This window comes from Pipistrellus hanaki, assembly GCF_964339955.1.
Source record: "Pipistrellus hanaki genome assembly, chromosome: 1".
Lineage (NCBI taxonomy): Eukaryota > Metazoa > Chordata > Mammalia > Chiroptera > Vespertilionidae > Pipistrellus > Pipistrellus hanaki.
The window spans coordinates 130,827,506-130,853,530 of NC_140503.1; the positions used below are offsets into that span (position 1 = coordinate 130,827,506).

The 26,025-nt window shown below is 37.6% G+C and overlaps 1 protein-coding gene across 1 annotated transcript in view; it reads right to left on the minus strand.

Moving 5' to 3' along the window:
* ITIH5 (inter-alpha-trypsin inhibitor heavy chain 5) overlaps window positions 1–26,025 on the minus strand; it is an 82,304-nt gene that overhangs the window by 38,619 nt on the left and 17,660 nt on the right. The window contains exons 3-7 of the mRNA XM_084869245.1: window positions 25,748–25,911; window positions 24,734–24,835; window positions 20,882–21,132; window positions 3,362–3,531; window positions 1,456–1,572 (exon numbers count right to left, since the gene is read on the minus strand). Of these exons, the coding sequence (XP_084725371.1) occupies window positions 1,456–1,572; window positions 3,362–3,531; window positions 20,882–21,132; window positions 24,734–24,835; window positions 25,748–25,911 (804 nt within the window). The remainder of the gene's footprint in view (window positions 1–1,455; window positions 1,573–3,361; window positions 3,532–20,881; window positions 21,133–24,733; window positions 24,836–25,747; window positions 25,912–26,025) is intronic.

Here is a 26,025-nt window from a genome sequence, read left to right on the forward strand (position 1 = left end):
GTTTGGCTCAGTGGATAGAGTGTTGGCCTGTGGACTGAGGGGTCCTGGGTTCGATTCCGGTCAGGGGTATGTACCTTGGTTGTGGGCACATCTTCGGTAGGGGGTGTGTGGGAAGCAGCTAATCAATGTATCTCTCTTTCATCAACGTTTCTAACTATCTCTCTCCCTTTCTCTCTGTAAAGGATCAATAGAATATAGTTTAAAAAAAGAAAAAAAAAGAAACAACAGTTAAAAATATAAATGACTTTTCAACATCAAGACAATGGAATCTCTCTTCAATGAACTGAAAAAAATCACTGTCAACATAGAATTCATACCAGTAAAAATATCCTTCAACAATGGGAGTGAAATCAATAATGTCCAAACAAATGCTGACAAAATTCTTTACCAGTAGACCTACATTTAAAAAGAAACCAATGAGTGTTCTTAAGGCAAAGAAAAATAACCTCAGATGGAAGGTCAGAGATGTGAAAGGAAAGAAAAGCAATAAAAATTGAGGCATCAGCAGGCTGAAATCTGTACAAGAATATGATTTGGAAGAAGCTGACTTCCAGGTGAGATTATCTTCCTACTATGTTAGTTGGAAATTATATTTGACTACCATCTGAAAGAAAATAGTTAAACCCAATCTTTAAATCACATTTTGAAATATATTTTTTACTATTTGGGGATAAAGGAAAATCAAATGCTATTAAGAGAAGATCAATATATTATACTGCATGATTTAAAAATACAAATGGTCAAAGAAACCATTTAAAAGTAATAACAGAGAAAATATGTACAATTGCTCATCAGAAATATTAGTTGTTTTAGCAGTCAGGAGCTCTTTCTGTCTTGTGTTATGTGAGTTGAAAATACATTGTAAATGAAAATTTATGATATTTAGGGTAGTAGAATAAGATAAGGAATAGCCTTCCAATGGTTTGTTAAAAAAATGTAAATAGTTGTATTTTCACATTAATGAAAATTTTCAGACGATATGTCCCCTTGATATCCCTTCCATCCCTAGAATTTTAAGATTCATGCTAAATGTTCTGAGAATGTCAGTACTGAATTATTAAGATACAAGTCCTTTGCTGTAAGAATAGGTCAAAGGGACTGCCCATTAATCTATTCCATTGTTCTCAAAGGACATCATTACCAATAGAATCATTCCATCAACAATGGTGCTGTCGAGTAGCTCTCATAGGATAGTCCTGTCTCATTCACATTATCCACTCTGCCAGTCCCCTTTATTTCATTGTATTTCTATAGCATGTCCTCTGTTCTCTGAAAACCACCATGTGGAAATGATGACTAATGTCAATGGCTTAACTGAATCAGATCAGGAATGTCCTCTATAGGGAGCAACAGCTGGATTATAAAGCAGACACTTTGCATCAGTTAATTTTTATTCACCTCATTGTCCCAGGCAAAACCGAGAGTGGGGAAAATGGGCATTTGGCACTCACTCACCTGCCGGAGCTTGGTTCCTACCATGGAGGCACTGCTGTCAAGCACAAATACCACATTCTTGGGTAAAGGAGGAAGGTCTTTGGGGGCAAAGTAGTGCACAAAATACTCATTTAGAACCTGGTGCAGGGAAAAGAAAGTAAAAATGATAGCATCCAGAATAGGTAGAAAAACGAAAATGGACTGTCTATGGAACTTCTAAACATCAAAGATATCATGGAACAGTGTCTGGTCAGATTCTGCACCCAGAGCAAAAGTATTCATGGCCTTGATCCTTCCAAAAGAACCAATTGCTAATTTAATCTCAATAAGGATAAAATCATCCCTTAACATTTTATTAACTATGTTGACTATTTTAATTTAAATTGTCCTCTTCTGCCTCTTGCCACTTGAGAATCCCTGCTTCCTTAATTATCTGGTTTTTACCAAGCATCTTGCTAGTACAAATTGAGATGTCAAGGAGGTTGTCCACATTCTGGGTGGCATGTTAATACATTTTAATATTCACACCTTTTCTCTGGAGCAATAAAACCTAAAGAGAAATGAGCAAGGGACCAGTCTCTTTTAATTAAAATTTAAGAAGAATTAAAATTCTAATGCCATCTAACATAGCACAGGGAAAAGTGTAGATTTCACTAGCTCTCCAAATTACTGAAGCAGGAAATACTAGGTGTACCAGTTAATAATGCGGATTTTTTTCAATACATTGAGTTACACATATGTTGATATATATGCAATTTGATATGTATGCTATTTTGTTGTATTGACAGTAAGCTTCAAAACTTCATATGTCAAATTTTCTGAAAGTGTTAACATCATAGATATTTTTACACCTAAAAATGTCAAATTTTGTGCCCAAAAAAGAGCATTTGTGGGAGGTTTTAATTCATTATTTTATTTTGAAGAAAAGTACTCCTAAAAGTTATCATATTCTTTGGGAAGCTTACAGTGAACATGCTCCATCTCAAGATACTTGTGAATGCTGATTTAAATATTTTAAAAGTGATGATTTCCATGTGAAAGACAAAGAACATACATTTTCCTTTCTTTAAAATATAAGGAATATTTTAAAGAAAGGAAAATGGGTGCCACATCAAGTGAACGAAAGATAAATGGAAAACCGAAAAGTCATCAGTAAGATGTTGTTTCAACAGCACGAAAGAAAGTCTTTTTTGCATTGAATTGTGACTGGCCATGAAAAGTGGATTTATTTTGAGAATCCCAAATGCACAAAATCATGGGTTTATCCAGGTCAACCATCAACATCTACTGCAAGGCCAAATTGCTTCTGAAAGAAGTCAATGCTCTGCATTTGGTGGGATCAGAAAGGTGTGAGCTTCTAAAACCAGGCGAAACCATTAATACTGATCACTACCCATATCAAATAATCAATTTGAACCATGCTTTGATTGTAAAACGACCAGTGTTCACAAGTATCTTGAGATGGAGCATGTTCATCATAAGCTTCCCAAAGTATATGATAACTTTCAGAACACTTTTCTTCAAAATAAAATAATGAATTAAAACTTCCCACAAATGCTCTTTTTTGGGCACAAAATTTGACATTTTTAAGTGTAAAAATATCTATGATGTTAACACTTTCAGAAAATTTGACATATGAAGTTTTGAAGCTTACTGTCAATACAACAAAATAATATACATACTAAATAGCATGTATATCAACATATGTGTAACTCCATCTATTGAAAAAAAATCTACATTATTAACCGGTACATCTAGTACCCTCAGGCTCCAGCTAGGGAATACCACTAGTCTCCTTGGAGACACATTTTGGGTTCAAACATATATCCTAAGAATCAGTCACTGTCCCTTGGGTAAGTATTGGAATCCCCAGTTCTGAGTCTAACTAAAAGTATTAAGCAACTAACATGAAACAGTAGCAACTTACCTGGATGTCCCCAATGTTCTGTTCCCTATTGACATCATATCTAATGATGAAATCTCCCAAAACGCCATTCTGGGCAATCCTTGCTTGCTGAACCACACTAGGCTTAAAAATGACTTTGGCAAAAGTTTCATTTTGGTTGATAACAGTAGAAGGAGGTGGCCCAGCATCATCTGCATGCAAAATATAAACATAATTAATCACTAAATATGTAAATACTAGAGGCCCAGTACATGAAATTCATGCATTGGGGCGGGGGGGGGGGGGAGGGAACCTCAGCCCAACCTGCACCCTCTCCAATCCAGGACCACTCAAGGCATGCCCAACTGCTGGTTTAGGCCTGATCCCCAGGATCAGGCCTAACCTGGCAGTCAGCTATCACTCTCACAATCCAGGACTGCTGGCTTCTAACTGCTCACCTGCCACCTGCCTGATTGCCCCTAACCGCTTCTGCCTGCCAGCCTAATCGCCCCCTAACTGCTCCCTTGCCGGCCTGATTGCCCCTAATTGCCCTCCCCTGCCAGCCTAATCACCCCTATCTACCCTCCCTGCCAGCCTGGTTGCCCCTCACTGTCCCCCCATTGGCCTGGTCACTTCTCACTGCCCCTCTCTGCTGGCCTTGTTGCCCCTCACTGCCCTCCCTGCTGACCTGGTTGCCCCCAACTATCCACCCTGCCAGCCTGGTCTCCCAATGCAGACTGCTATTCGGTCATTGTATGAGGGCGTCCCGACCAATTTGCATATTTCTCTATTATTAGTATAGATTTTCCTTAAGGGGGGAAAATTGTATTACAGTGACACAGAGGGTTAGACTTCATTTAATCATGGGTTTATTTCCTCATGAAATTTCTAGACATTATGCTAATAATGTATCATGATGCATGAGATAAGCTATCATATAGTTCACCTTCATGCCTCTCTTTTAATCTTTTATGAGAATTTTTTAAACACACAAAAGTAGAGAGAATAGTAAAATGAACCCCCAAAACCCATTACCTAACTTTAATAATTATCAACTATTTACCAATATTTTGTATCTATTTTTATGTATCACCTCATCATTTTTGATAGAGTAGTTTAAAGACAAATCTCAGACATCATATTTCATCCATAAATACTTCAGTGTGAATCTCTAACCATAAGAACCTTTTTCTTAGCATAACCACAAAATCATTATCACAAGTAACAAAATTAATGGGCAATCCTTTATTATGGCTGAATACTCAGTCTGTATTAAAATTTTCCTAATTCTTTAGAAAATGTCTTGAAATGGTTGGTTTGTTGGAATTAGGATCAAAACAAAGTCCCAACATCACATTTGGTTTATGTTCCTTAAGTCTCTTTTAATCTATAAGTGCCACCTATCCCCACCTTTTTTCTACTACTAAATATATGTGTTATAAAACATTGGTCTTTTGTTCTACAAAGTTTCTCACATTCAGCATTTCTTGATTATTTTCTCATCCTATCTTTTAACTTGCTCCTCTATTCCCCTGGTTTCCAACCTTGGTTTGTACTGTAACATCTGGGAGAGCTAGAAAAAATACTGATGCCCATGCCAAGAGCTCATTTAATTGGTCTGGGACATAGCCTGGGCCTCAGGGTTTTAAAATTTCCCATTAGAGCTGAATGTATTAAAGCTCACAGCACAGCTCAATCCCCTGTATTTCTTTGTGTTCTGGCAGGTAGACCTGAAGGCTTGGTTAGACTTAGGTTCAATGCTATTTGCAAGAACACTTCATATGTGATGTGAGTACTTACTACTTTATCACATCAGAAGGTACATAATATCAACTTGTCTACTTTTAGTGGTGGTAAGATTGATGGTTGGTTCCAGTATTTGCAATCTGATGACCTATAATAAAGTTCCTCACCAAATTTTCACTTAACAGTTTTATCAACTGCTAATAATGTTGGACCCACTATTTCATTAGAGTTGTAAAGGAGGTTTCTGATTCTATCATTACTTCCATATGGATTTCCTCCATAAAGAAAACCTTTCCTTCATCAGTTATTTGGTTGCCCTACCATACTCTTTGTCCAGAAAGTTTGTGGTTCTTAAAAACAAAAACAAAAACTTTCTCAGAGCTTTCCCCACTTTCCAAAGCTTTCCCTGGCATGAATCTTAGGCTATAAATTAGAATTCCATAAATGTAAACAGATGAATATATTTTATGTAATTTAAGAAAACTTAGTGAGATGATATAAAGCAAAGTCATCCCATTTTTTACCTCTGACCTTTACTTCATGTTAGAAAACAATTAATCATTTCACAGACTGCCCACTTTTACAAATTCAAACACCACCATGTTTATATACTTAGCAACAGAAATCCAAATTTTTGAGATCTGTTTACACAATATTAATATGAAAATAAAATAGAGAATTTATAAATGCATGTGGAGATGTTTTATACAGATACTGAATCAAAACCAGGCTTAAGACTGCTGTAAAGCATCTGACTATCTTAAAATCTATTAAAGTTGATACCATAAAGATGACCAGGAATTTTCCATCCTTATTAAAAAATAATAAATAAGGAAATGAGGCATAATTTAGCTATGGTAATTTGTATTTAAGAATAAACTTCCTTCTGCTAAATTTTATTAGATATTAAAATGAAAGGAAATTTAAACATTTCCTTCAACAGAACAGACAATTATTTTTCAGCAACAAGTTAGGTATAACTGATAGGGAAGACTTATAATCTAATAGATAGAGCACTTAAATTAATCTGAAAAGTACTCATACTTTTTTAAATCTTAGAACATATATACTTAATAGGTGGTTAAGTTTCTTAAATATGAATAGGGGATGAAGTTTTTCTTAAAGTATCCTTTTCAAGGCCTATGCAAAGCAATTGAGAAGGGGACTCAGCTATGAATCCAGCAAGCAGAACCGATAAACATAGTCAGGCTGACCTACCAGGAGTCAAACCATCATCTTATCAACATCATCTCATCACCTAATGACTAATTATATTAGCTGATGTCTGAAGACCCCCAGGCCTGCACATAGCTGCATTCCTCACCACAGCCCCTTCCCCTTTATAATGCTTCCCCCTGAATCTTGTTGGAAGACGGGATTTGATGCATGTAAGCACCAGCAACCAGTGTTCCTGGTTGGCTAGCCTTCTCAATAAATGCCTAGTATGATTCAACTCTGCCTTTGTTATTGGACACAGTGACAGACAATCCAAGCCCAACCAGGGGTTTCCTGGTAACATAGCCTAAACAGGAACCACAGAGCAAAATTGAGTCTTCTATTATTTCTACTTACCAAGGGCAGAAATGTTGGAAATGACCAGAGAGCTAGCAAATAGGAAAGTTTATTCCTGTAGAAAGAAAACTGTTTGGAAGATTACATACTTCCAACAGATTTGCTCATCTGAAGGAGTTGGGAAATTCTCAATGCTCATCTACAAATGCGAGCCTCCAATTCATTAGCCTGGTTGACATTATCTTAGAACCAGTAGGCAAAAAGAAGGAAAAGAGGCTGATAATGAAATGGTTCTTGAAATAGAATAAAATTTGCTGTTCTATGGAATCAATCTTTAATTTCATTGGTGATTATTGGTAAAGCACCAAGAGTGAGCAGCTTGATAATACACTACCTAAGAACTCAGGAACATGAATGAATGAGAAGTACTTGCATTTAATACCTCTTATTATCTACTAGAGACAGATGCACAAAGATTTGTGCAAGAATGGACCTTCCTTCCCCTGGCTGCCAGCACTGCCCTTGCTCTGGCAGGAGCCACCTTTCCTCATTCACATGCTACCCAGAGGCCCAGAGTGGTTGGGGCTGTGTGGAACGCCTGCATCCAGCCCTGCCCCCATTGTACATTTCTGTAATTAACCCATCTTTATTGGGTTAAATTGCATACTCACTCCTGATTGTCTTGTGGGCATCACAAAGGTATGCTCAATTTGCATCTTTCTCTTTTCTTAATGTAAATGGGAGTTTGGACAAATTACTGAGTCTGCATTATCTCATCTATAAAATGGATTAACTCACACTATTGAAAAGATTAAGTAATGTAATGTATTTAGTGTTATTCTGCTTCCTGGTAAGCAGTCATGCTAGCTAATATTATTATGAAACTAAAATGTCTAAAAATAAAAGTAGGGCCAGGGGATCAAATGTAAGACAATACGACATGTCAAATTTGAAATACTACAGGCAACAAAAAGAAAGGAACTACTGCTATTTAAAATGGTTGAATTTTGCCAAAGCCGGTTTGGCTCAGTGGTAGAGTGTCGGTCTGCGGACTGAAAGGTCCCAGGTTCGATTCCAGTCAGGGGCATGTACATTGGTTGCGGGCACATCCTCGGTAGGGGGTGTGCAGGAGGCAGCCGGTCGATGTTTCTCCCTCATCGACGTTTCTAGCTCTCTGTCTCTCTCCCTTCCTCTCTGTAAAAAATCAATAAAATATATATTTTTTAAAATGGTTGAATTTCACAATTATTTAGAGTAAAACATAACATATATAAGACTGTATATTCACCATTTTTCCATTTACATAAACTTAAGAGCAGCACAACTTATACATGGCGATTGGAATAGAATAGTGTTAGCTTTGGGGGGTGAGGACTGACTGGGAAAGAATATAAGGGAGCCTTTGGGGTGGTGGAATACTCTATGTCTTGATTTGGAAGTAGCTATACTGGTGTATACATGTATGTAAAAATTAATCAAGGTGTACACATAAGATGCATATACTTTAACCGAAACCGGTTTGGCTCAGTGGATAGAGCATCGGCTTGGGGACTGAAGGGTCCGGGGTTCGATTCCGGTCAAGGGCATGTACCTTGGCTGCGGGCATATCCCCAGTAGGGGGTGTGCAAGAGGCAGCTGATCCATGATTCTCTCTCATCGATGTTTCTAGCTCTCTCTCTTTCCCTTCCTCTCTGTACAAAATCAATAAAATATATATTTAAAAAAAAAAAAAGATGCATATACTGTAGTGTATGTATACCCCAACTTTTAAAAAAGTTGAAGTCATTGGAAGTTGTATAGCAGAACAGATTAGGTGTTTCCAAAGTAATTCCAGCTGGCAGAACCCCAAAGCACTTTCGTGAAATATCAGTAAAAGCTCTAAGAAAGATGTCTTGTTGGCAGAGGCCACTATCCCAACTCATCTTTTTTGAAACATTCGGAGCCAGCCCTGGGTGACTCAGTCACCTGCAGGGACGGTGCAAGCAGTTCTGACCATGTGGTCTCGGACCAGCCCCATCAGTGTCACCTGGGAACTTGCTGGAAACACAAATTCTTGGGCCCACCTAGAAATTCTGAATCAGAAGCTCTGGAGGTGAGGCCCAGAAAGATGTATTTTCGCAGCTGATTCTGGTTCCTGCACAGAAACAATGGTCACGTGTTTTTGATGTATGTGATTGCACAGCACTGACATTGTACATTTCTGTAGTTAGATTTGACTCTTTATACAGTACTTTCAGCATATACCTATTTTTTCTTGTTTCAAATCTCTCTCATTGATGTGCTCTTTATAACCACCCTGAATTAATACCATTCATGGTTGAATAAAAGCATTGAGTATTAAAAATTTAATTTCTCTCCTCATAATTCATTTGACTAGGCTCTTTGATATAAGCCATGAAAAAAGATAGTGCATTATTATTTTGGTTTCCTATTGACCTCTGTTGCTTACTAATTCATGAAGAAAATTCAATGATTCCTCTAAATGGGCTTATTTTCTATGCCCAAATTGTGGGTTGGTTCACAATTTGGTGGCTCATCGAGGGGTTTAGCCCCTGAGACTGATTTCCACCCATTAAGTACCAGACAGTCAATGTGACCCAGTGAATTTTCCACTCCCAATACCCCTCCAAAAAAATTCACTTGGAAAATATTCCAGAGTAATCTCTCTAGGAAAAAAATATCCTCTTTTTATTAGAGGAGGGAATAAATCTTTTAATCAATGAGGTTAATATAGGCTGCCCCACTGCTACTGGCCAAAATCCCAAAGCTTTTTCTTACTGTGAATTGTACTCATGCTCTTGACCCTCACAAAATAGTTCATAAACATAATGAGCTTTATTTATTAGCAGTCCCTGGATGTGTTCTGAAGATAATGAAGGGTGCAAGGAAGAGGTTAGGAACAGATCAAAAGAGTGAGAATCTGGCTACTTCCCTAATAAGAATCCACATCTTTTCTTCCTGTTGGTTTTCTCTCCTTCTCACCCTCTTGGTTAGAGTCAAGAGTGTGGCAAGAATTGAAGGAGGCTGTTTTCTAATGTCATCTTCCCATTTTAATCTGGGCATTGGTCTTGTGCAAGATAACCTCCAGTGGCATACAACTGCCTCTGCTGTGTCCTCGGTGAGATTCACTAATGGCCTTTCTCCACATATTCTTCCCTGCTTCTCAGGTCACCTGCATCCTTATGATGCTTTCTTCCTGTCTGAACCCCATATTTTTGAATAAGAAATAGGTATTATTTTAGAAGCCACATAATACTGAAGAAAGTACATTCTAGAGTGTGACAAACTCAAAAGGACTGACTTAATATCTCTAAGCCTCAGTTCCACAACTGTTACATTGGAGTAAACCATGTCATAGCATCATTGTCAGAATTGCAAGATCACATATCTAAGGAGCTGAGCTTAGTTCCTGGCACCCAGTAGGTGCTGGCCACATAATAGCCTCCAGCCTCTTCCCTCAGAAGCAGCTTCTTGTTTCTTCTAAGTTGAAAGGCAATGGATGGGTTTAAAATATTCTTTGATAACATACAAATAACAAGCTTCGCTACATAACTGAGAGCTTAGTAAAAACATAACAAGCTTTGCTACATGACTGAGAGCTTAGTAAAAACAAATAATCATTATTTGGAGCACGGGTGGGTGGGAAAGTCACATTAAAATAAACATTCATAAGAGGCATTTAAGAATGTTTGTGTAGAGAAAAATCCTTATAAAAATATGATGCAATTAGAAGCTTCCTGAAATTAAATGCAGAACTTTGCATGAAAGAGCATGCATGTTTATTTCTCCTAGAGAGAGAATCTATAGCTTTCACCAGATTCTCTAAGAAGGCAACACAAGGTTAGGAAGCTTGCATACAACTGTTATTAAACATTTCTCCGTCGATTCTGTCTTTTAATGACAAGGCACTTAATACATTTTGTGTAAATGGTGAAGAGAACAAAAATGCTTGTCCTTAGTTTTGTTTTGGAACATGGATTTTATTCACAAGTAAACATTCTCTTCCTAGACAACCACATTGGAATAAAAGGAAGCCAACTGCAGTGTAATATGTCTAGAGGTGACAGTATTTAGGAGCAAAGGACCACACACAAGGACATCAGCTGGAAGCTACGCCCCTTTGGGTTAACTGACAGAGGGATTTCCTGTCCTCTGTTTCCTGTGGGCCTTAGGGTTGCCTATAGTTGGACAAAAGCAGCCAACACCTGGATATTTTACAAAAGGATTTCCAAACAAACACTGCCCGCTCATTTCCCCTTGGAAAAGAGACCAAATTATCTATGGGCTCCAGGGGCAGATTTCTTAAATATATGGCTGTCAAAAATACAGTCAATAATTAGCCAACTACCCTTTGATGGTTGCAATAAAGACACGATTCAAACAAATCAATAGAGCATTAAAAGAAAAAGTAATGGGCATGGTGATTATAGTTAACAAGGAGCCCAGAGCACGATTCGAAATCATGTGACACCAACCACCCTTGAGTCGCTGGTCAGTCCTGCCTCGCTCTCTGACCCTTGAAGCAGCTGTGGCTACTGCTGATCAGGCCTTCCCCCAGTGCAGGCACATGGAGGACCCTGCTGCCCCACCCCCGACGCTGTGTGTGCACCCTCCTCCTATCCAGTCAACCCATTATGGCATTCCGGTTAATTAGCATATTTTTCTATTTTATATATTACTGTATTGCATATTTGAAAGTTACTAAGAAAGTAGATCTTAAAAGTTCTCATCAGCCCTAGCTGGTTTTGCTCAGGGGGTAGAACATCAGCCTATGGACTGAAGGGTCCTAGGTTCAATTCTGGTCAAGGCACATGCGTGGTTTGTGGGCTTGATCCCCAGTAGGTGGTGTGCAGGAGGCAATCAATCAATGATTCTCTCTCATTATTGATGTTTCTATCTCTCCCTCTCCCTTCCAGTCTGAAATAAATAAAAGTATATGTTTTTTAAAAGTTCTAATCATGAAAAAAAAAAAATTCTGTAGCAATATATGGTGATGGATCTTTTTTTTTCTTCTAATCATTAAATACAACAGTACAACGATTGAAATTTCGTTTGAAAGCCAAATTTTTTAAATTTAAACTTCTTCTAATGCCACTTTAAAATAGACTTGCCCAGGCCGTGAAAGGCCCTCCCTCAAGGGGTCAAAGAGCTGCAGGTGGCTCTCAAGCCACAGTTTGCCAGCTACAGAACTAGGAGAAGGAGATACAGAATGTTATTTTGGGAAGATTCTGAAGATTGGTTGTATAACCATGTGAATAAAGAACACTACTAAACTGTACACTTAGAAATAGTTGTGCTAGAGGTGAAGGGAGTGAGAAGTACAGAGCAGAAGTTAGAAAACATGGAGCTATAAAGTACAGCATAGGGAAATATGGTCAATAATATTGTAATAACTATGTATGGTGCCCAATGGGTACTAAAAATGCCAAGGAAAACACTTTGTAAAGTACGTGATTGATTACCACTATGCTGTGCACCTGAAACCAATACAAAATAATATTGAATATAAACTGCAAGTTAATTTTTAAATAAAAATATTTTTAAAGAAATTTAATGTTATGTGTGTTTTTTACCACAATCAAAAACTTTTTTAATTTTTAAAAATTGCCAACTCTAGCCCTAACCAGTTTGGCTCAGTGGATAGAGCATCAGCCTGCGGACCGAAAGGTCCCAGGTTCATTCCAGTCAAGGGCATGTACCTTGGTTGCAGTCACATCCCCAGTAGGAGGTGTACAGGAGGCAGCTGATCGATGTTTCTCTCTCATCAATGTTTCTAACTCTTTATCCCTCTCCCTTCCTCTCTGTAAAAAATCAATAAAATATTTTTTTTTAAATTGCCAACTTTAAGTTTTTCAAGTACAGTTACATCTTTGATATTTTTAGGTTTCAAGCATCTAGCACAGTGTCAGGAACATGGTGAGAACTCAAGGCAAGCTTGCTGAACATTTAACATGGGGATGACTCAACACATTGGCATGTAGTTGGCAAGTGAATAGAAGAGTCCTTGAAGGGATCATCTTGAAATTGTTTTTGGTGAATGGGGTAGATGCTCTAGGTAACTCCTGTCACATGCCCTGGATCCACCTCTGGTGCCAGCCACAGCTATGGTGGACAGTGCCATATGCCCAGACAACATCACACCTCACATCAAACTAAGACAGCAACAAAAAGAGGTCTTCCAGAGAAGAGTAGGTTGTGCACCAATGTCAAGTTAAAGAGAGAAGGCCAACCTCCTAGGTCTCTCTGAGCCACCCTGCTCATAGCTGGCCCTGCCTGAACTACAGCCAATGCCAGAACAAAGAAGATAAAATGTGTTCTCAAATCAGAATTAAAAACAAAACAAAACAAAACCATCTATGGAGCCAAATGATTCATACCTGAATAATTTCTGCACTGAACAATGCTGGAAACCCTCACATAACAATCAGATTGTTTTCTGGCAAATGTACAGAGGCCAAACAGGGCCATGCCCTTCCAGCTGCAGGGTGGACACTGGGTCCAGGAGAGAACACAGAACAACAGGGAATTGGAACTGGGGTGACAATCAGTCATAATTCGGCCCTTTAATAGGGCAAAGATGCCGGATTTTTAGCAAATAAAAATTCCCTAGTTAAATTTGAATTTCAGATAAACAGTGAATGACCTTTTTTAAAGTATAAATATGTCACAGATATTGCATGGGATATATTGTTTATATGGAATTCAAATTTAACTTAGCATCTTATAGTTTATCTGGCATCCTGACAAAGAAGATAAGCTCTAGATTTCTGTGATCAGTCTCCTGGAACCAAATTCTGTCTTCTAATCCCTCCTTCAGAAAAAAAATATGATCTATACCAAGATCTGGCAACATTAACCAACTTAAACCAGGAAAGAGTTGAAAACCTACCAGTCTTTCCTTTGCCAACAGCTATTATTCCTAAGTCCATTTTACAGATACTTAGTGAGCACCCATTATATGGCAGGCACCATTCTAAGTGCTAGAATACAATCCTTCACAACAAAAGACCTCCACAACAACAACAACAACAAAAAGAGTAATGAGATTAACCAACCAAACAAAGAAAACATAAGATTTTAAAACAGATTCAATTTGACCCCTTCTTGCTCATTTTCTGAAATACAAGACATTGTGTTAGTCTCCAGTCAGAGGCGACTTGATCTTGCAGGACCTGTGGCTGGCCATCAAACTATTCCCAAGGACAACTGCAGTGCCACTAACCTCATCTTAAAATAAGAGGTAATGAAACTATATTTTGAGAGGCTCTCCTCTAATTAAGCTTCCTCAGTCTTTAGGATGATCTTAAGGTCCACATTTTATAGGAAGCTTACATAGGAGTGATATGATTAAAAAGCAAGCCCTAGGTTGAGTTCCACCTATTTGCCCTCCTAGGCATGTAAAGGAACGCATAACTAACTGCTGAAGAGCACAGCAAACATGGAGTCTAACAACCTAAAATATAAGTTTACTCATTGTATGTTTTTGAGGTACAATTCACATAACATAAAATTAGAAAGTGTACAATTCAGTGGCATTTAGTACATTCATGATGTCGTGCAACCATCACCTCTATCCAGTTCTACAACATATTCATCACCCTCAAAGAACACTAACCATTGAGCAGCCATTCTCTATTGTTTTCTCCCCAGGCCCAGGCCATCACCAATCTGCTCTCTGTTTCTATGGATTCATCCACTGTGGAATCATAAATATGTGTGTGATCTTTTGAGTCTGGCTTCTTTCACTTAGTATAATGTTTTCAAAGTACACCCATGTTGTAGTATGTATCAGTATGTCATTGCTTTGTATGAATAACTAATATTCCATTGTATGAATATACTACAATTTGTTTATCCATTCATCTACTGATGGACATTTGGACTGCTTGCACCTTTTGGCTATTGTAAATAGTGTTACTATGACCATTCATATCCAAGTATTTGAGTACATGTTTTTAATTTGTGTATATACTAAGAGAAATTGCTAGGTCATATGCTAAATCTATGTTTAACTTTTTGAAGAACCATCAAACTGTTTTCCATTGTGGCTACCCCATTTTATATTATAACCAGTAATGTATGAGAGTCCCAGTTTCTCCATATTTTTGTCAAAACTTATTTTCCCTTTGTTTCTTTTTTATTATTATAGCCATCCTAGTGAGTGTAAATTGGTATTTCATTGTACTTTTGATTTGCATTTCTCTAATGACTAATGGTCTTGAGTATCTTTTCATATGCTTGTTTTCCATTTGTATATCTATTTTGGAGAAATGTCTACTTATTTCCTTTGCCCATATTTTAATTGGGTTGTTTATATTTTTTGTGTTTGAGTTGCAAGGATTTTTTAATATATCTTGGACACTAGACTTTTATCAGATATATGATTTGCAAATATTTTCTACCATTCTGTAGGTTGTCTTTTTAGAATATTTTTTAAATTAAAAGCCAAGTTGATACTCTTTGTCTTCTGTGTTCTTGAGTGTAGAGCACCCCTCAATGATTAACCAGAAAATAATGAAACAAGAAGACAGTTGAAAGTTTCATCATTCCTGAAACTAAAATGTCCTTTTTATGTCAAATTAGGGTAATATCATATGGGGCCGTCAGTTTTCACAGAGATGAGGAGTTGAGATTTCTTAGTAATTCAGCTTGGAGGCTTGGAAACAAAGTCAGTGGACCAAGAAACAAAAGGATAGGAACTAACACCAAATAATTCTTGAAAACAAGAACTCAGGCTGTATGGAAAAGCCAGGATGAAGGTAAACACTAAGCTAGGCTTTGGGGGATAACAGCATCTCTCACAGTGGTCGGGGGGAGAATGGGAAGAACAGAAGAACAATTCTCACAGGTTCAGGGAGCTGCGGTGGAAATTGTGGAAAGTTGAGAAACTCTCTGACATGAAAATACACCAAATAATCATGTTTGTGTTTTCTAAGAGAAGATGGGATACCTAGTTTAATAAGCTTGAGACTGTGTTAGAAAGATTGCACTAGCCCCATTGGGATAGTTTTTTGGAACTTTTCCATCTCAAGTTTCTATGTTGATGAGCAGAAGTTGAATGTGGGACAAGGTTACTTCCCACCAACTGTGTGAGTAATTTTATGTTGGCCAGTGTCCAATAGTAAAATCCTGTTGGTAGAAAAGGGAGAGATACACATTTTAAGAAAGATCGAATGTCAGAGTGTTCTGATGGCGCCTGAAACTAAAGAAATAACTTCCTTTAATTTAAAAGCTGTTCCTGTAGGTCAAGATCCTGACATAGTTTATGTCCCTAAAGTCTGCTGGGAAGTCCAAAGTAAGGAAGTTCAACATTTACTGAGCATCAGAATACCTGGGAGCTTTTAAAAATAGAGCTATCTGAAATCTCTAGTTGGAAAGTGGATTAATGGTTGCTTGGGGCTGAGGTGGGAACAGGGAATGACTGGGAATAGATGACAAGGATCTTTAGGGGGTGATAGAAATGTTTTAAAATTGGACTGTGGTAATGGTTTCACAATTCTACAAGCAATGAATTGGACACCTAAAATGAGTACCTTTTAAGCTATGTAAACTGAACCTCAATAAAACTGCTTTAAAAAACCAAAAAATATGAAGAATATATTTATATTCTTTATTCTGGTTAGTGGTAGATAAAAATATTCAGCATTACTTTAGCTTTACAAGTAAGCTAAAATGTTAAAATCACTCATATAGTTTCTTTTTTTAAAGCAATTTAAAAAGATATTTTTATTGATTTCAGAGAGGGAGAGAGAGAGAGAAACATCATTGATAAGAGAGAATCACTGATCAGCTGCCTCCTGCATGCCCCTACTGGGGATTGAGTCCTTGACTGGAATTGAACCTGGGACCTTCAGTTCTGAGGTTCTATCTACTGAGCCAAACCAGCTAGGCTCTCATATAGCTTCTGTATATAAATTCTTAATTTCTCATATAAATTAATAGATTATCACACCCCAAAATACAGCTACCTAACCCTTACCCTAACAAGTTCTAATTCAAGTGTTTAACATCATCTGCATTTCTTTCTTTGTATAATTTCTCCAGGTGACAATAAAAGTATAGTCAAGTTTGAGAGTCACTGGAGTAAAGCAAAAGGGAATAAAACAGGCAAGATACCTTATTTCTTTACTTCATTTTATTTTAATCCTATCCCTTAGGGATTTTATCACAAATAAAAATTTTCTGTCAAAATAAAATAAAATAAATTATATATATATATATATATATATATATATATATATATATATATATATATATATATATATAAAAATCAGGGAAATGTCAGTAATTTGGAGGCCATGGAACAATAGAAAGTTTGAAATTTTAACATAGAGAGTGAAATAACCAGCCTTGAACCAGTCACATAGATGGAATATCTATACTGGAGTATGCTTTCAGATGATAACATAGCCCAAGCATGTTCTAAGAAAGTCTGAATTTCAAATACTCTTTCCATCAAACCCATAAATAATCAAAATATTTTAGGGGAGAGGAACTGGGGGTAAGGGGATAGGAGAAAGAGTCTTGCTTTTCACTAGCTTGTCATCTTTTAGATTCTGAACCATGAATTATACTTATTAATAACCCAGAAAGTATAACACTTTGGCATCCAAATTACATCTCACAGAATTAGCTTACAGACTGAGAAGAAGCCCATTCATTGATAATACAGTAGCCATGAGCCCAATCCTGATATACCAGAAAAGTAAACTGAGGTGAAAATAGGTGATATTGCTTTTAGCCTTGTATTGCATTTTTATATAACTAGGGAGAGACTGGGAATTTAAACTCACACCCTTAGTATTTTACAAAAACTCCCTAAGAGGGTAGTTATAAAGGTTGAATGAGATAATGATACATGCAAACTGCTGAGTCTAGTTTCTAGCACACAGCAGTCCTTATCTAGAATTGCTTCCCTAAAGATGAAAATGGGTCCAGTGGTCTGAATTTGCTTCGAGAAATTCCAAAAGTCTGACTTCTGAACACAACCAGCTCCATCTGAGGAATGTACTGGCTTGGGTTCACATTCATGTAATGACAACTCATGTTGGTGCAAGGCCAAACCTAGTTTGATCTCTACCCTGTATTTCTTTTGGAAACACGCAAGTGTCCAGACAAAAATCTCAACATCTGTGCCTCTCCAGCTGGGCTGCCATTTTGCAGAAACAATAACAGCTGAGTTCTGAAAGATGGGAATGAGGAGCAAAAAGGCAATCCATCCTCTGCACCTGGCCTGGGTAAATGCCTATGAAACCTTCATGCTCTGTAGGAAAAGTAATTGCTCTGCTACAACGTGCTAGGAAAACAATTTTCTTAAAAATAAACAGGTCCCAAGAGATCAATGGTCTGGAAAAATTCCTCTCAGGCCCTGTGAATGTAAACAGTAAGCAACTTTTCAGGCCAACAATTGTGATTCATACCCTCCAAACATAACACACACACAACACTTGCGCACATCTCTGATGAGTCACAGTGGTTCTGAAAAGTAGGCAAAACACACATACTTCTCATCACTGTAGCAGGACCCTCAGAATCCCCTACTGGAGGCCTGGACACAGCTATTGAGTCCTGGACATTCACCCCAGACACACAGTACAGCTGCTCTACCCTCTCAGAGCCTACAAACTCTCAAAGAATCTTCCCTGTGGAAACACAGTTATACATTAAAAAAAAAAAAAAAGTATCCCTATAAATTATAATTAGAAAGCAATGAAATTTAAGAACATTCTTTGTTATTAATATATATATATATATATATATATATATATATATATATTCTTAAATTTCTCTGATCTCAATGTCACAATGATTTTGTTATTCTGACTCTGGTGTAATTATATATATAAAATACATATATTTGTTTTTATTCTCTAATTTGCAGCTCCTTACTTAGCTATCTACTCTCTAAAGACCATGAAAAAAGGGTTACCAGGATGTCACCATGTGATCTTACCTCATTCCCTCCCATTTAAGCCTGAATCACTGTGTGTGTGCACGGAGGGCTCTCAATACCATGGACGTTCCAGCTCATGACTTGACTGTGGTCATTGAGCTCACAGTGGAGAAAATTAGACTTCAAATAATTTTTTAGAAACTATGCTTCTCATTAACTTTTTAAAATAAAAAGGGTATTTTTTGTGGTCTGTTTTTTGTTTGTTTTTTGGTCGCTCATGAAGTATGTAAAGACATTAAAGCAAATATACTTGAAAAAAAATAAAATAAAAAATAAAAGGCATTTTAAGGAGATAAAAGCTAATCAGACAAAGACCTGCCTCCAAAATCACACTTATGAGCTAATAAAAGTGGTAAGATTTGCAAAGAAAATAAGTAAATATAAGATGATAATAGTAATGACAATACTTAACAATTCTTAAGCTCTTACTCTGGGCCAGGCACTTCACACACACTAACAGTTCCAATGACCCTATGAGAAGTTATCACCCATGATTTGTGGATGCTCAAGCTGAGTCTTACAGGGCCCAGGTAATTTTTTGCCAAGGTTATAGTTAATAACAACTAGAATCCATTAACCATACACACAGCCGCCTATATGACATAAGAATAGTGTATTGTATCTGATGCCATTTCTGAATGTCAGATACCTTGACAATATTTTAAAGTTTTAATTAGATATGAATTGAGAGTGTCAAACTCAATGTTGGGAGTGAGCATATAACAAAAGACCCGAGTCCCCCTATAGACCAGGACACACTCCAGTGTTTGAGAGTAAACTACTTCTCATATGGTTATTTTCATTGTGTTAAATGTATTCCACTTATCAAGTAATTTGCCAAGCCTCCTGCCAATTTCACCCCTAAATATTTTTATATCTTGGGCCACTTTCCTTGCAATCACAGGGACTGAATTAAGATTCTGCATATTCACTTAGCATTTCTCTGATCTCAAGGTCACAATGATCTTGTCATTCTGACTCTAGTGCAATTTTTAAAAAAGATTTTTTTATTGAGCCCTAGCCGGTTTGGCTCAGTGGATAGACTGTTATCCTGCAGACTGAAGGGACCCAACTCCAATTCCCATGAAGGGCAAGTACCTTGGTTGTGGGCTTGACCCCCTGTAGGGGGAGTGCAGGAGGCAGATGATCAATGATTCTTTTTCATCATTGATATTTCTTTTCTTTTCTCTTTTTTTTGTGGTTTTTTTTGTTTTGTTTTGTTTTTGTTTTTGCATTAATTTTTAGGAAGAGTGAAAGAGAGACAGAAAGACAGAGAAACATCGATGTGAAAGAAACACATCGATTGGTTGCCTCTGCCACATGCCCTGACTAGGGCTTGGGCTGGGGAGGAGACTGCAACCAAGGTATGTGCCCTTAACTGGTATCAAACCCAGGACTCTGGTCTACAGGTCAAAGCTCTATCCACTGAGCTAACCAACTAGTGTCTCAACATTTTTGTTTCTATCTCTTTCTCCCTTCCTATCTGAAATCAATAAGAATATATTTTTTAAAAAGATTTTGTATTGAATTTTAGAGGAGGGTGGGGGGAGAAGAGAAAGAAACATTGATGTGAGAGCGAAACATTAATCAGCTGCCTCCTATACAACCCCTATTGGGGATTGAGCCCGCAACCAGGGCATGTACACTGACTGGAAATCACATCAGCAACCTTTTCAGTGCATGGGACAATACCCAACCAACTGAGCCACTCCGGCCAGAGCTCTGGTGCAACTTTTGGACCCATCTGTCCAAGCCTTACTGGTATTATAAGATAAAACACAAGTGATTATTTAATATAAATTATTAGTTTTAAAACAAATTTTTAGAAAATGACCCTATAAACCCTCACCTCTAATATAAAATAATTATTTCATATAACTTCTTAGTCTTTTGTCATATTTGTATTTAACAAAGTTATCATATTTAACATTATAGTGTATGTACAATTGTGTCTTTTCTTCCCTGTAACATGCTCAATTGTGTTTATAACCATATTTTACTTATTACGCCTGTATGAATGAATATTCAGGGTGACAGAATGTTTTTGCTATTACAAATTATCAAACAGGTTCGTGCATATAACATTACCAATATTTTAGGTGTTTCACCTAGGTTAAGTTCCCAGAAGTGAGATTACTGTGTTAAATAATTGAAACATTTTTAACTCTCTGGATAAACCTGAGCTTACAAAAAGATTGTACAGGGCGCTGTCTTTGCTTTGTTGCACTCATTTAGATTCCCCAAAACACTCAGAGCCTTTGTTGAAGGGATGCCATGTGGTTTACAGATTTCCCTAAAGCCAACGCCCAGCTCCACATTACCCCAGCGCGTGTCTAGCAAGCACCACTCACCTTCCGCCCTTCCGCTGCCCTTCTGCCTACTGTTGTGTAGAGGCAGCACCTCCAGAGACTTGATGCCCGAACTCTCCAGAATATTCACTTCCACTGTCAGCCTCCCCACCAGTTGCTGGGGTCGCACACTGATGACGTGCTCATACTTCCCAAGCCGCCTCTGCAAGAGCTCTTCATAACTCAGGAGGAAGACAGCTTTGTCCTTGCTGGGAATGACCACGGAGGCTCTGAACGTTTCAGTCCCCTTCTCCCTGTATGCAAGGGAAAAGGGATAGAGGGTCGGAGAAAGCCAGATTCCTTGGGGCACAGGCCAAACTGTAGCAGTCCTTACAAACCAATAGTAAAAATTAGCACAGGGGGTGGGGAAGGAGTAAAGGCTTGTACCAGATGAAGTTTGCAAAGGTCCAAAGGATACTAAGAGTAGAGGATTCATACACTACTGAACTCACCTCCCTCTTCCTGAGTCAGACCCAAGGGGCCAAAGGGGGAAGGGGATGCTGTAATAGGTGAACTGCTGGAAAGAGAGTTTGGGGTCAAGATGTAAATTGCATTCTCTTTTTTGAAGGATGGCCAAATAAACCAGACATTTTATATAACTTTAAAATAGCTAATTTAGCCTGGCCGGCATGGCTCCATAGTTGAGCGTTGTCCCATGAGCCAGGGGGTCACAGTTTGATTCCCAGTCAGGGTATATGCCTGGAGTTTTGTGTTTGATCCCCATAGTGGGCATGCAAGAGGCAGACCATCAATGATTCTTACTGATGTTTCTCTCTTCCTGTCCATCTCCCTTCCTCAAAAAACAAACAAACATTTTTTTTAAAGTTATCTGTGTATATGTCTTTAAAAAATAGCTAATTTATAAGGTTTTTACATTTTGTTAAGGTTTGATGGATATGCTTAAGGGAAGGGTAAAAAGTAAAGTATCGCAAAGCATATAAAAATACAAGTAATTTTAAATGCTTTTATTACCTGGAGTGAAAGTTCTCTGATTCAGTATAGCAGACTGACCACAACAGGAAGAGTAAACCAAAGAAATAAGGGTGGTAGAGGCAACCATCAGTGAGTATTTCAAATCATTTATGGGAGACTTGGGGAATCCCATAGAGCAAGAACTCTACAGCTCAGACTGTGCAGGAAGGGACTGCAGCAAAGTAGAAAAAAATACCATCTGCAGAATCTCAGAGACCCCAGGTTCTGATTCAACAGGACACGACAAGATGAGAGTGAGAAGGGGGCCAAACACAGGGAGGAAACTCCAAGTTTACATATAATTGAATGAATGACTAAGATGATGGGTTTCCTACACTCCTCTTTCCCAGAGCTGAAAAGAGACAAAAATTGTAAACTTTTATTGAAAGCTAATTAGAATGGAAAACAAAAGCCTGACACTTAAACCCATTATTGTAAAATATCAGAATATCAGGTAGAGAAAACAAAAGGAATGGCGTTAGACCACATTAAATGCATTATCAGTCATACTGGATGTTGTGAGGCACTGGAGCAATGTCTTTAAAGTTCATTGGTAAATTATTCTGAATCTTAAATTCCATGCACAGTCAGCACTTTAATCAAGGTGTCAGAAAGTATGTTTCTCACACACTCATTTTGAGTAAGTTACTACAGAATACACTTGAGCAAAGTGGAAGGTGAAAAAGCAAGATATTATGGAATATAAGAAGTTAAAAAAAATCAGCCCAGGTAAAAATAAAAAGATGTTATGTGACAAGGAAAATATTATGTGACAGTGTTCCATAGTCTGTATACACCTATTCTGTCATGTTTAACAGCTCAGGAATCAAGATGTGTCTCCCAATTAGTGAAGCCAGCCGGGACCGGTTTGGCTCAGTGGATAGAGCGTCGGCCTGCGGACTGAAAGGTCCCGGGTTCGATTCCGGGCAAGGGCATGTACCTTTGTTGCGGGCACATCCCTAGTAGGGGGTGTGCAAGAGGCAGCTGATCGATGATTCTCTCTCATAGATGTTTCTAACTCTCTATCCCTCTCTCCTCCTCTCTGTGAAAAATTAATAAAATATATTAAAAAAAAAATTAGTGAAGCCTTCAAGTTGCTGTTGACAATTACATGGGTTCACTGCTTGTCAAAACTTGGTCATAATTGTTTACTTACCATTTCCAATGATTTATGTGTCTTGCTAGATGTTAATTGTGACAAAATTAAATTTTATCTCATAAGAAAATCAACTAGAAACTCCAGGAAAAAAATAGAAATGTGTAGATCTTGATCCAACTAAACTAAACTATTGCATGATTCTGAATGATCTGTGAGTTATAAGAAAAGGAAATCCTGATAAGACCATTTGGGGTGGTAAACACACAATACGATGTACAGATGATGTGGTATAGAATTGTGCACCTGAAAGCTGTATAATTCTGTGAACCCATATCACCCCAATAAATTCAATAAAAGTGTATTGCTTTAAAAAAAAAAATTTTTATTGTTCATATTATTACAAATGTTCCTTCCCCCCCTCCATTGCTCTCCTCCACCAGGTTCCCACCCCACCCTCTGCCCTTTCCCCAACCCCATTGTCCTCATCCATAGGTGCACAGTTTATGTTCAGTCTCTTTCCACATCCCCCTTTCCCCTTTTCCCCAAGAATCGTCAGTTCACTCCCCTTCCATACCTCTGATTCTATTATATTCAACAGTTTTTAATAATCTGCTGTGGCAAGGGGTATTACATACCAGATGCATCAAAGAACATTTTGCCAAAGAAAGAAAGACACAGGGTGATTATAGGAATGGGGGAAGGGTGGAATGTGGGTAAATGAAGCAGTGTTTGGAAGCTCAGAGAAAAGCAGGGCTTTGTGTAAAACATTTAATATCAGCCTGAATTGAGAAGTAAACTCAAAGTTCTTTGTCCTAAGGAGCTACAAAATTAAGATAAATGTGGACTGTTGTGGCCAACAACCCCTTATCTGAAACTGTGGACCTTGGTTGCTTTTCACTAACAAAATGAACCCATGACTCACATGTTCCATTCTTAATAGTAGGATTTCCAACAGCAAAGTTTCTGACCGTCTATGATTTTAGAGAACAAACTTTCTCAAAGCTACATCCTTTTATTAATGAACAAAATGCAAGCTTACATGTTCACAATGTTTTGTCTAGATACGAAGATGACTTTTCTCCAAACAGGCTGGTGGAGAGGGAAATAGAATCTTTGTATACTTGATGGCTCTACAGTTAATGTTATTTATGTATTATTAAAAGTAGATGCAACTTCTGGGTTTTCAATGTTTAGGTTCAGTTTATAGATAAAACAAAAAATACAAATATTGTGACAGATTAGAATTTAAATGTTAGTAACTCTGACAATGAAAAAATAAATTATTAGATAAGAAAAGATGCGTGCTGGGAATGAAAACAGAAAAGAATAAAATGCAGGAGAGAGATTATTACTGAAGATTGTAGGGCTAGACTAAGATGGTGTAACTGCTAAAATGGATGTAAGAAGAAAGACTAATAATGTAAATATTTGGAACACAGAGGGAGAATGGAAGCATTGTAATTGAAATCCTATGATTTCACATATAGATTCAACAAATAATATCTGATTTTTATCAAGAAATTTGTAAAAATCAAGACTATAATAATATTTAGAGTTATGGAGATAAAAAAATACAGAAACAGTAGAAGTGGATGTTTCTAGGAAGTGGGAGTGCTAAATATTCTTTTTTACTATAAATCCTTGTTTATTATGCTGTTAACCAAGTGTATTATTATTATTATAAATAAGAAAATAAGAAAGAGCTCAAGATGGCTAAGCAAAAAGGTAGAAAATTTGACACTTTGCTACAGTGAATTTGTAATTTGTTAATTAACAGTACTCACCCATTATCTTCTGTGGTTTTATTCCTTTCCTCTTTTACCTTATCACCATTTTTCTTTTCTCTCTCTGTAATTTCTCCCTGATACACTGTGTCTCCAATTAGCCTGAAAGTAAAAGACAGCTGTGTTAGCAGCTTGCAGTTCCAAGACAAATGCATGGATCTCATAACCATGACAACAGTAAAAAATATTTTTATTTGCCTCTTGGATATGCAAAAACTGCATTCCAACCCAGGGCACCACCCTTGAATCATTCATTTCATTCTAGGGCAATTTTCAACAGGTACAAATGTTAAGACACAACTCGAGGTGCTTCTATGATTCTTCTGGAAGAAATCAGAAGATCTGCTCAGACAAACTTCGATGATAATCCATCAGCTTGAATCTCTAAATCTGAAATTTAGGGCCAGGCCTAACATTCAAACCAAACACCTCCCTCTTCGGCATATCTTTACCATCCACTGGGAAAAGAAGTACTATATCTAACATAGCCAAGGTTTCATGCTATCTTGTCTTTCAGATCTCAACTTAAACATTGCCTCTTCTGAGCCATCTCCCTGATTTTCCTACCTATACTAGCCCCTCTCAATTCTGTTTGCTTTCTTTATAGCATTTGCTACTGTCTGAAATTTTCTTATGTATTGATTTGTTTACTTATTATTATTATAAAATTTCTAGTGCAGAGCAGCGTTATCTCTTTCATAGATGTGGACAATCATTTTGAAGAGGGCCTGGCCCAGAGTGGATACTCATTTGTTGGAAGGAAGGAGAGAAAGAAAGAGGAAAAGAAAAGGTCATGGAAAGGTGGAAGAAAGGAAGAGAGAGAGGGAAGAAGAAAGAAGGGAAAGAAGGAAGGGGTGAGAAAGAAAAAGGGAATCAACCTTCTGGCCCATGTATCATCCACTGGAAAATAAATTCTCACAGATCAAAGGCTGTGGGCCACATATCAGCTCAGGCTCAGCCTGTCCACCCCTACACAGAAATCTTCAATCCAGATGCTCTGACCATGTCACCTACATAGTAAAGTTGGTGATGAAAGCTGCGGCTGGAATCTGCATCAGAAACTCAATTTCTTGGTCCTCAGAAGCTCTATTCAGCATTCTGCAGGAAACCGTAGTGAAGGCATAGCGCGAAATGATGGTAGACTTCACCGAGAATTCTGTCATCAAAGGTTTGGTTTTCTGTTGGAATTAAAACACAGTATTTTCAATGATGTGTGAAACTATGATTCAGCCATTTGGGGAAAAAGTGGGGATTTTTTTCCATAAGAGAAATAGCCTTCAATTTGGGACAGT